Source organism: Limanda limanda, chromosome 17 (genome assembly GCF_963576545.1).
Source record: "Limanda limanda chromosome 17, fLimLim1.1, whole genome shotgun sequence".
In the NCBI taxonomy this organism is placed as follows: domain Eukaryota; kingdom Metazoa; phylum Chordata; class Actinopteri; order Pleuronectiformes; family Pleuronectidae; genus Limanda; species Limanda limanda.
In genome coordinates, this window is record NC_083652.1 from 8,052,062 (window position 1) to 8,064,105 (window position 12,044).

General features: G+C 41.8%; 1 protein-coding gene across 2 annotated transcripts in view; it reads left to right on the top strand.

Moving 5' to 3' along the window:
• The window catches only part of asic2 (acid-sensing (proton-gated) ion channel 2), a 391,248-nt gene extending 381,443 nt beyond the window's left edge, over positions 1 to 9,805 (top strand). For both annotated transcript variants that reach the window (XM_061090462.1, XM_061090461.1), the window contains exons 4-10: positions 618 to 768; positions 1,089 to 1,145; positions 5,831 to 5,984; positions 6,421 to 6,512; positions 7,261 to 7,340; positions 7,918 to 7,986; positions 9,704 to 9,805. In XM_061090462.1, the coding sequence (XP_060946445.1) occupies positions 618 to 768; positions 1,089 to 1,145; positions 5,831 to 5,984; positions 6,421 to 6,512; positions 7,261 to 7,340; positions 7,918 to 7,986; positions 9,704 to 9,805 (705 nt within the window). The remainder of the gene's footprint in view (positions 1 to 617; positions 769 to 1,088; positions 1,146 to 5,830; positions 5,985 to 6,420; positions 6,513 to 7,260; positions 7,341 to 7,917; positions 7,987 to 9,703) is intronic.
• The last annotated feature ends 2,239 nt before the right edge of the window (positions 9,806 to 12,044 follow it).

Genomic DNA, 12,044 nt, shown 5'->3' on the forward strand with positions numbered 1-12,044 from the left:
GCTTCTCTGTACTGGCTAAGTTTCAATGACTGGGGAACATGTTTGGTTAAGCTGTTGTCAATCTGTCACCATGTTGTATGTGATACATGTAATTTGTTTTGATTGGCTTTAAAAAAGTGAATGAATTACCCATTTCTTTATACAAATTCCAAACAACTTTTTTGTCCCCGGAGGGCAATTCTAAATACTACTTTGGACTTTTTTTTTTTAATAGTTGTGGGCTATTTTGATACAATTAAAACAGGTGCAGCAACAGATTGTGTATCCATTATTTGTACCACCAAGCCTTATGAGGGTCATGGGGGGAGCTGAAGCAAGCTGACATTGGATGAGAGGCTTCGTTCACCCGGTGTTCACCCGGGCCAGTGTATCCCAGGGCCAACATACAGAGACAAACAACCATTCACGCTTACTTTTACACTTCACTTTTGCTGTCCCTGTTGGTTCCCCATCATTCCTCGACAGACATGCAGGTCAACAAAGGTGTTGTGTTGCTCTCTGTGTCTTACAAGTCTTAGATTTCATTTCTGGACTCTGCAGAAAACCTGGTGTGAGTGTGTTTGCACTCTTTCTTCCCCATGGCCCAACTGACCAATTACCTCCTCTCTCCTCTGTAGCTGACCTACCTGCCTCCCCCGTGGGGAGAGTGCGAGTCGAAGGCCCTGGAGTCGGGCTTTTTCCAGGTCTACAGTGTAACCGCCTGCAGGATTGACTGTGAAACCCGCTACATTGTGGAGAACTGCAACTGCAGGATGGTGCACATGCCCGGTGAGAATCCCTGCTGCTGCTCCGACTTTGTGTATTGAACATGCATTCATCAATAGAGTTTTTTAGCAAGGTTGCAGTATTGTTTGTGGAATAAATGGCATCAAGAGACCTGGTATTGAAATGACGAGTCAATAATTGATGTTGGGTGTTACCATTTTTAAGGGATTTGATGCGTATGGCACGAAAGGGGTGCTGCACCTTGTTCTAAATTCATCGAACTGTTTACACTTTATTTGTAGAGTCGACTAAGAACATTAATGTTTAATCGCTGCCACTGACCAGTTTCCTTCTCTAATCCATTTCATTCAAACTGTTCCCAGGTAATGCTCCATACTGCACGCCTGAGCAGTACAAAGACTGTGCTGAGCCTGCCCTTGGTAAGTCCGCACAGACACATATCTCCTATATTCTGGTTCACATATCCTTATTTGCAGAGGAAAGGGATTATTTCTTTAATGCTAAACCTGCTTTAAAGATGAGAAACATCGAAGCATATTTGAAGCTTGATGGGGCTCAGAGCAGATAGAACATATCATCATGAATTCCAAAGCACTGTAGTAAGAAAACAAATTACTCTGGGAGCGCGATAGGGTTCCGCCTGTGACTGGACTTTGCTTAAAATGCAGCATGAAAGTTCAGCAGACACACAACAGGTCTTTGAGAAGATTCAGTGCAAGTGTCACTTGTAAAGGTTTTGATTTATCGAGAGAATCATCTCAGTTTGACCTCTTTTGTGTGTGAAGGACTCATCAAGTCACTGACCAACATCAAAACGGACAGGAAGTGCAGAGGGTTAGAGTTCAATTGAATGGATGGATAGTCAGCTAGATGAAAGGTCATATTTCCTGCATTAGCCATGAACTTGACTCATTCCTCCCCCATTAAATGAACTGTGTCGGTTTGATTAAATGTTAGCTCTTCAACCCCTGTTGAGGTTTCGTTTAATCTTACTTCATCCAAACTCTTGAGAAAACTCGTGAAAGTGAGATGAGACAGATTCTTTGTGATTTAATGTAGTTTTTCTTCCAAGAAATGTCATAAATCAAGGGTTCAGCTATTAAAGCATTAAAGTGGCTGGCGGACTTAAGCTGTACAATATTCGCATGAGAAATAATGGTTTTATGATGCAAGATAAAGAGTGTAAACAATTGTCTTCTTTATTTATGCTTTTTACACTGCGTAAAGGAGGTTACAGCGTACTTATCGTGGCTCCTCAGAAATTGAACTGCAAGTTGAGGCGGAGATACAGTACGACGTCAGTACTGCAGCAACTGTGATTATTTTCTGTGGAGATAAAACAAGAGAACGACACCAATAAGACGTTTTAACACACCTTTAAACCCAATGGCTCGAATGAAATATACACTGATTAAACACAGTTAAAAGCCAGAGAATAAAAGTGGGTCTTAAGCTGCATCTTAAAAGCATCAACAAGCCTAACCCAGCTAATGGCCTCTGGCAGGTGATTTCAGAGCCGAGGAGCTGCTACAGAAAAGGTTCCTGTCCCTGACAGCCAATATGCTGTGATGGGACAGTCTGAGTCGTCTGGGAGTTCTGAAAGGGCTGAGAAGTCTGTAGATAAATGTAGGAGTCGACATGGATCAAGAGGTGAATACAAAGAGGTCAGATGATATTAGTGAGCAGCCGTAAAGCAACAGGGTTAAGACAAAGCACGCAATTTCCTGGGGCCCAGGGCTGAGAGGGGGCAGCTGAATACATTAGTAGGCAGAAACGACAAGTTTGTGAGAACCCCATTAAATTCTGTGATTGGTTATGTGCGACAGAAGGTCAGAAACATGATTTTTTTTTTTTAATATGGTTCTGAGCTGGAGGAAGCTGGACCTAACGATAAGAATAAGGTTTCTTTTGAAACTTTGATCCGACTCGACTATGTTCCTGGGGTTTGACGAAGGTGAAAAGTGGTCAGGCTGCAAAGAGTGGAATCCATGTCTTGTCCTCATTTTAGAGAAACATTTTGAACAAAACATTCTGTCAGATTAAAATCTCTGAGAGAGTCGAATTAGATCAGATTCTATTTTGGGAAATGAGGGGGCGGTGGATCCATTTTAAATCTGCATTTTTTGAGAAATAAGCGCCCATGGGCAGTGAAAAACATAAATAATACATACACAATAAGTTGATTTCAATACTGAGTAATTTCTGACCTTTATAAACTTTTGTCAGGAGGGAGTTAGAGGAGCACCAGGAAAACTTTCTCTCCTCCCACACCAGTTTCTCTGCTCGGCCTTGTCCACTCCCCTCCCACCCTGAGGAAAATAATTTGTGGAAAAACAGAAAAGACACAAAAAGTTTAGTCAATAGCAGCAAAAGTTTCATGCAATTAGCAACAAGGAAACAGACTCCCCCACCATAAGAGCATTCAGCGTAACTCACCGAAGTGTAAATAACATGCACTTGTTCTGTATGATGCGGGAGAAGCGTATACCGGCTTCTCTCACACACCTCGTTTCCTCGTCTCTCGTCTTTAATTGGTTTCATCGTTGGAACAGCGTGGCTCTCACATGCTCAACACAATGCACACACACACACACACACACACACACACACACACACACAGCTTGGATCATTGAATGCAAATATATTCTTGTTTTAAATCCAGTGCCAATTTGCTACACCCATCAGAGGAGGTTTCACACAGCAAAGTTTGATTGGAGTGGGTTTTATTTCTCTTGCTGTAACTGTGTCACTCAAGTTTTGTATCCCCCTCTGGAAATATGTTTTAATAGGAGACAGCTGCATGGGTTTTTTTGGGGGGAAAAAAGTTGCTTTTGAGGAAACGGAGACATGATTATTTCCAATATCTGTTGGAGCTGCTGAACAAATGATTCATCCTGCCAAAACCATCTTAAAGTGACTATATCAGTTGTTTTTCTATCAGAAAGCTTTCTTATTCATACTTTCACTCAGCAGCAACAGCTACTTAAGCATTAACATTAAGAAAAGTATGAAACTCATAAGGAACCTACATCTTACGGTAATTTTCTTTTAGATTTAAGTGTATGTGAGAGGGAATGAGTGAGGGAGGTGAACAAAGGCGAAAAGATTAGAGAGAGAAATCAATCATTTGAATGTGCGAGGCCTTGCTCCCTTGCATCCAATAACGTCTCATTTGAATAAAAAAAAAGAGACCACTGAGAAGTCATATTGAATTCCCTCTTGCAATTACGTGAGAGTGTGGCCCTGCCGGCTATTAGTGCACCGGGGGGGATGGCTGCCTCGTGCTCTCTGATCTGCAGGTTTGCCACTGAGCTGTGTCACTGAGAAATAAGGCTGATAACATTAACTTCTCTACAGCTCCCCTTTCTGAGAATATAGGCTCACTTCTAGGAAGGTTTAAAATTTGAAGATTTGAAGTCCAAAGAAAGAAGGGTTTTTTTGTATTTTTTTCAGCACTGGGAAATAAATTGAATATGAATTCAACTTCGGAACTTCAAAAATGGAGCTCAGACAAGTTATTTTCGAGGAGGTTGAGCATCCTTGGTGTAGAGAGAAGCTTTTGATGGAGCTTTGTTTGAAAAGCTTGTGTCGCTTAATATTACCGTCAGTGCGTGAGGGTTGGTGTTATAGAGGAGGCTGTGGGCTTAAGACAAAATCATCTCTCTGTGAGTCAAGCTGTCAAAGCAGAGCTGTGAATAGAGCTTGGCGTTTCTGCATCAGGACTTTGTCTGTGTCAGGATAAAGGCTGTGCTACAGATGCCGCTGGAGGGCATGTTTGTAGTCGGTGCCTTTATATCCTCTCCTCTGTGACATGGACGATGACATTGACTTCTACTGTCGTCAGAGCCTGTATGGAGTAAACATCCACATGACTCAACACGCACAGGCCAGTGTGTTATTCGTAGCCCCGTGTTTTTAGGTATAGTGTGTTTGCTCACACAGCAAGAATAAGAAAAGTGGGGTCTCAGAAAAAGCATTCCTGATGCTCTCAGCATAAAACGTCTATAAATTGAGTGAAATAAGCGTTAATGAGCATTGAAAAAAGCATTGGCACTTACAGTTTATAGCTTCTACAAAGATGTTGCTGATTAAACTGATGAATGGAGCTGTGTCTTTCTTTACCAGTGTCCCAATTTGAAAGCCTGATTCAGCTTTGTTTTCTATAAACTGTATAACTTTATGTATAAGCCCTTGTGCATCTTTCAATACAAAGTGACCTCTAATTTTTGAATATAATATATGAGAGAGATATTTTAGAATCTGAAACCAGCAACTCTTTGGTATGTTTGCTTGATAAATGACTTGACAACAGTTTGCTTGTTTATTTGTCGTGATGCATTTAAATTATAGATCAATTATATATTTAAATTCTCTTACATTTTAAGCGCAATAAAGCATATATGGACTCTACCATTTACTTGTGTATATTCATTTCTCTTATTGAATTGATGACAAGTTCAAAATGTATTGAAATATCAAAAGAGCTCATGATGGTCGGCAAGATGGAGCATTGATTAGCACTGTTTTCCCTTGGTAAGAAGTTTCCTGGTTTGAATCCTGTGTGATAGTATCATTTATTTTATACATGCAGACTTAACCTAAATGTATCCATTTCCTGTTACACTTACATCTTCTTTATTTTTGATATATGGATTGTTTATTTTTTGAAACGACTCTGCTTTTGGCCTTTCTATTCTAATTTGTATTGCATCAGCTCAGTCTGCCCAGAGATGATCCAAATAAAAAGCCAGACTTTTGTTTGCCGACCTTGTTGCAGTACTGAAGCCCTCAGTCAAACAAGGTTTCCAGTTTCCAGCAAATATTCACTCTCAAATCAGTAGCAACAGCCTTAGGAATCACACCTCCAACAGTATGTCTTATTAGAGACTTTATTAGGGAACTGTGTGGGAAATAAATAACCCATCTGGTTTATTTACTGCCTTTAAACTGGTTGTCTCAGTATATCTGGGTCTCTGTAAGTGGAAGTCTCACTCTGTATCTAAAAGAGCATCTCTCCCTGGTCATCCCCATCTACCCACGTCTCACTCCATTCTCCCCACGATTTTACACTCGTTCCCTCTCCATCACCCACCCCTGCGTGTAGCTAAACTGTCGGCCGTGGAGAGCAGTAACTGCATGTGCAGGACGCCGTGCAACATGACCCGCTACAACAAAGAGCTGTCCATGGTCAAAATCCCCAGCAAGACCTCGGCCCGCTACCTGCAGAAGAAGTTTAACAAGACGGAGAAGTACATCACGTGAGTAGCTGACGTTCCTCGTCTCCTCCTTGTTACGTTTGCTCCCCCTGCAGGCTCGGCAAGAGACTACAAATACACAGATTATCTGTTTACATTGATTGAATGATAAATAAGTACTTTAGCCATAATATGACATAAATCTACTAAATTGATTGAAACCTTATAAATGAGCATTTTACGTACATTTAGTTACAATTTATGAAAAACCAATCATCATAATTACAGCTAGTTCCATTTTACCTGACAGGCATTAAAAGGGAAATGCATTCTATTGCGTCACACCTTGATTGCGAGCGGCACCCCCTCCCACACAGGGGTCGGGTTTTCCCGCTTCTTCCGTTGTATGGGAAATGGATGGGCCTGCTGCTGATTGATGATGCTGCTTCTCCAGTGATTGCCTTTATGTTGGGTTCATTAATGTGATTGCCTTTTGCAGAGACAACATCTTGGTGCTGGACGTTTTCTTTGAGGCTCTGAACTACGAGACCATCGAGCAGAAGAAAGCCTATGAGGTTGCAGGCTTGCTGGGTAGGTTTCACTAAGTGAATGTTAGAGACAGTCATGCGGTTGTTTCATTTAATGCTCTGACTGCTGGGAAAGAGTCTTCCCCTGACCCATGGATGATTTCAAAGATAATGTGAAAATTAAAGAGAAACAGCAAATTTAGAAGTGTTTTTTGAGCTGTAAATTAAAGCATATGACTGCTCTCTGATGTTGGTTTTAATATCACATATTTGACCAAATTTACAAAAACGAGATCTACATATTAATCATGATTCAAAACGCCACCTAGTGTTTCAAATTGTCTTGGACCCTGCAGGGCCAATGCGTGCATGGAGTCAGCTGCTGGGGACATCTCTACGTCATCAGATCTTTATTTATATTTAAACTGAACTTAACATCCTTTAATCAGAGATGGGCATCCATGTCCATGTCCTAAACCTTAAGCACAGCTGTCTGTGCTAGCAGTTAAAAGCACTCGGTACGACTGTGGTCTCGGCTGTCAGGCAACGCCGGTGGCGTTTATCACTTTATTTCCATACAACAATTCTGTGTGAGTTGCGATTTTAGTCAGTCGCTCATAGGTAGACGACCCTGTTAATTGCAAGATAATTGGTATGTATGGTATTTATGTGTGTGTTGCATTCTAAATGACTTTTTTGAATTTCCAGGGAGAGACAATTTTCCTTAATTATGCTGTAATAGTCGATCAATAACTTCTTTGTTCCTCTTTCTATTTCTCTCGTCATGTGACTGTGGGTGTGGCCCTCCACAGGTGACATTGGAGGTCAGATGGGTCTGTTCATTGGAGCCAGCATCCTCACCATCCTAGAGCTGTTCGACTATGCTTATGAGGTTGGTGTTTCATTGCAGTTGAAGCACATCCGTACATCTCTCCTCCACACACTCATTGCCTTTTTGCGTTTTCTACAGTGAAATAAAATTTAGATTTAGAGCATTGACCATGAGATCTGACAACAGCAACATAATCACTGATGCGAAAAGCAGATAGTGTTAGATTTACTTCACAGCTGACTGAGATGAAGGACCGGGTAATTGTACTTTTCCACCACTTTTGCACTTTAGAGTTTGCCACGTGGCTTTCAGCTGCACAGGACACACACATAACAGTCCAGGCCTCCCGCAGGGTTTTCTGTGAAAAGCAATTTTCATGAGAGTAATTTTTTTCTTTTTAATTGGGGTATTGGAGAAATGGGGATAAAAAACCCTCATGTCCCTTATATAAGCAGCTATAAAGCAACTTTCCACAGCTCTCATGCTGAAATAATTGCGCTAGTTTGATGCCAAATTTGCCACCTAATTACTTGCTTTGAAGCTCAATGTTCCCGTAATATTAATTATTAATTGCCAGGCGAGTCTTCTTTAGCAGACTGAATGAAGTGTGGTCTGACGTTTATTCCATGTTCTACAGGTGGTAAAGGAAAGACTACTGGAGCTACTGAGTCGGGATGAGGAGGAGGAGAGTCATGCGGAGGATGTGGTGAGAGCGTCTTTTAACCACTTCACTTCTCAGTCTTCTCCGTAGAGTGCTCTGAGTAAGTGGAGCGTGTAGATTCACTCTGCGCATGGTGGAGCTGTGGTATCGAGGTCCCGCCGATTCACTCACTCAACCAATCGTGAGTCAATCTCAGCTGTCCATCATAACGTTTCACACTCTTTTTAAAGCTTCAAATATTTAATTAAATCCGAACTTGATATACTCTTGTACATGGGTTATAGGCAGGGTTATTTACCTATACTGCAGTCATCCATCGGGGCCATCAAGATACTTTGGCTTCACTTTGGACGAGCTGTCACGTCGTCCATCTTTATATTCGGTCCACGCTGTGGCTGCAGCATCAGATGAATGAGCCACTGATGATGAATCATAAATGAAGCTAATTGAGGCACAGCTACTTATAGCTGTGTCTGCACTTATACAATGCTTCATTTAAATTCAGTACAAAGCTTAGTCACTGATTATTCAGCTTATTATTATTTATTAGCTAAACTATCACATTTCTATTCAAATAAAAAATCCGTTTACGCTCACAGCGTATAAAATGCAGGAAGCTACTATTACCCTATTAGCTGTGTAACTTTTATACAACCTGCTTCGCTTTGCCTGAATATATGACTCCATTAGAGTCATGGTTTACAAAATGCAATGGTGTAAATTAATCTCTAGAAAAAACTGAGTAAAATTTTATCCAAAAGTATTGAGCTCTGTTAAAGCTGGATGTTGAAAGAGAAGCCCCGAAGCTGCCGATCATGTATTGAATGACCTATAAGCAATCCCTCACTTTGTCATTAATTGTCAGTTTATGTTCGATGAAAGTCAACACGCTGCACAATAAAACATGACAGCTTTTCATTTTTCTGAGTGCCGATGGCTTCTCGTTTTTCTTTTCTCTTTTTTTCTGTTCTCTTCATCCGTTTTGTTTAGTGCTGTGTAGTGTTGAAAGCGTGTTCTTTTATCCTTTAAGAGAAGACGAGCCGAACTCGGTTTGGTCAATCAAAGTATTTATTTAGGAGAGCAATGAACAGGTCACAGCAAAGCAATGGGACAGTACATTAGTTGTATCAGAGCGCCTCGAACTTCCGGCATCTGTCTATTTTATAGCAGTAGGTCTTCGTTCCTCCTCTTCGGAAGTGCGCAGGCGTAATCCATCCTCCTGGCATTTGGTATACGGAAGTGAAAAGAAAGACACTCCCAATGACACTATGCTTGCTAGGCAACCTGTTTACTTCATAAAAGACCTTGAACCAGCAGATGCAATGTGGGGCAAAGGTGTTTACAATAGGAGAAAGGATTATTATGTTTCAGCTATATCAAAACAAACCTGACTGTGTAAACATTCGCAACAAACTAAACCCAAACAATGTCATACTGACTTTGCCCCAGAAGGAACAGTTCCTGGATCTCTATGTGAGTTTAATGAATCTGAGGGAATTACGCTTTAATATCAAAAAGTTAAGTATTAGAACAAGTGAAATATTCATTATTAACCCTAAGCAGCAAAAGTTATTAAAATCATTTGTATGAAGCATAATATCTAGCCAAAACTACCTCTAGCTTTATTTGGTTGGAGTTCTGTCAGCTCAGAGAGAAACTAAAATTTAGAAATCTCAACAGTAGCAAGTGAGCGGCTAACACAGCAGCCCCCTCGTCTGAGAGTACTGAGCACTGTTTAAACTCTTTAAATCTTCTTCCTCAGAGTTCCTGTGACGCCGTGGCAAACCACTCAGAGTCCATCAGCCACACTGTGACAGTCCCGCTGCAGACGACGCTGGGCACCCTGGAGGAGATTGCCTGCTGAGGCCCTCCCCCTCCCCCCCAGAGCCACACACATCCAGAGGCTGCCCCCACTGGGTGGCGCTGCATCCTCGCTTAGGGCACTATGCAGGGACCTAACAGGGGAGGGGAAGAGACAAAGACAAGAACAGGGGTCGGTCTGGGGACGCCGCTGTGCTCTGTCACACCAGCCTGTCTGAGGCACTAATGGGGATTAAGGAGCTGTCGGCTGGACTTATCAGCCCTCTCTGTCACCCTGTACTGGGCTGTAGTGGGAGGGTGGCCTCCACTATGCCAGACCTGCAGTGGGGTCTGAGTCTCAACATACACACACACAGGAAAAATCACAGACTATGTGGGGGACCTGCCCAAAAAGAGGGCTCATCCCTGTGCAGCATATCTATGTAACACATTCATATGTTGCTCTCTGCCAAAAGAACTGTACAAAGTTGGATTTGAACTGTGTCCAAAATGCATGCGTCGATCTATCTTGCTCTCTTTGCTGATGCATACGCTGGACTGCAGTGTTGCTTTACTGTACATGTGTGCCATTTGTCCCTCTGTCTGCAGGACAGGCTCACGAAAACGGGCCCTGGTCCGGCATCATACTTCGAATGTACAGATTGAACACATGGTTGTTTAAAATCATAGCTCAGATGTGACAGAGCCGTGTCTGAAAATCGATTCTAAAGTGTAGTGTAACCGAGGAATAAAAAACTATTGTTTTGCTTTATTTACTGTAGATTGAACCATGAAGATTTTGCAGCCTGAATTTGGCTTTTTTTTTCCACCTGTCTGTTTCAGTTAAATCAGTTTACTACAGGCATGTTTGCTACATGACTCATTGGGTGTGAAGCTGCTCTACAGACACCTTTAAAGGGATGTCATGCTTTCACTGTCAATGTATGTGAATAAATGACTTGTGGCTGCTGCCCCTCACCACAGCAGCCAGCTGACAGACCCTGTCCACGCCTGGCATTAGCATGCGTCTCCAGTGACCACTTGTGAACGGAACCCAGTCGAACCCCACTCTATATGCAAATAAACACGTATATCATTGCTGTATGTGTTTCGCTAGTTCGACTATGACAGACAGGTCTGATGTCAATGTGTGTGTTTGTGTGTGTATGAGAGAATGTGGTGTTTGTGTTACATATTAAAATCCAAAATCTCTATGTTGGGGATCAATTTAAATGGCCACTAATAAATCAATATAAAGGAACCTAGTCAGTTGAGTAGTTGGTCCTTCAATGTGTCGCAGGACACAATTGTGTTGACGGCGCAAAAAGAATGTGGTCACACGTGTCCCAGACCACTTCCGAATGGGGTCTGAGTGATTGGTTCTCAAACGTGTCCTCAATTAATCTAAGGTGGGTTCACACCTATAAGTTAGAGCTGGCCACTTGTGATCAGATCCCCCGCTCCTGAGACGGACGTTATTGCCAGGTTTGGACAGGGCAGTGAAGTAGAATCTGAATTTATTTGCTGGCCAGACAGACACTCGGTAGTAAATGAATTTATGCAGGTTGTCTTAAACCCATTATTTCATTAAGAGAATGTCAGGGTGATGTTTCAGACAGCTACTATAATTTTTATCAAGGATGGCAAAAAAAAAAATCCTCAGCCAAAAAAACAACCTCCCTAGGCTACACAATAAAAAAGATATATGTATAAAAAAGCACTATGAGAAGGGTTCAGCCAGGAAACCTTGTTTTGTTTATTTTATTTTAAGATACGGGGTCTGCTGTGCAGCGGTGTAAATATCTGTGTTTTTTCTCTCTCATGAAAGCGGGTACCACGCAGACAAACCTGAATTCCAATTTTAAAGAACGTTGGTAAAACATCATCTCCTGGGCTGGAAGTGACGACTCATCTGTCACATGTTTTCATACTGTTACTCAATCTGCTACTCTCAGTGGGGGGGAATGTTGTGTAACGGGCCATAGCATTATGGGGTAAAGTTGAATGTCATGCTTAAATTGAAGGACACACTCTGTTAAGAGCACCGGACATCTTTTTCAATGCAGGTTCAACTGAACCTTCACTGTCCTCAGAAACGACAGTTACATATATATACTGTATGGCTTTACACCAAAAGCTTGTGTGAGACCATTTTGGACGATTAAGTGTTATCTGAGTTTTCTGTTCTAGTCCATGATCATCCTCACATGGTCTCTGTCATTTTGGTAATGTAATTACAGGTAGGAATGAATTCAAGTGCTTTGTGAGACTGTTTGGATCATGATTTCCCAACTGTGGCTCAA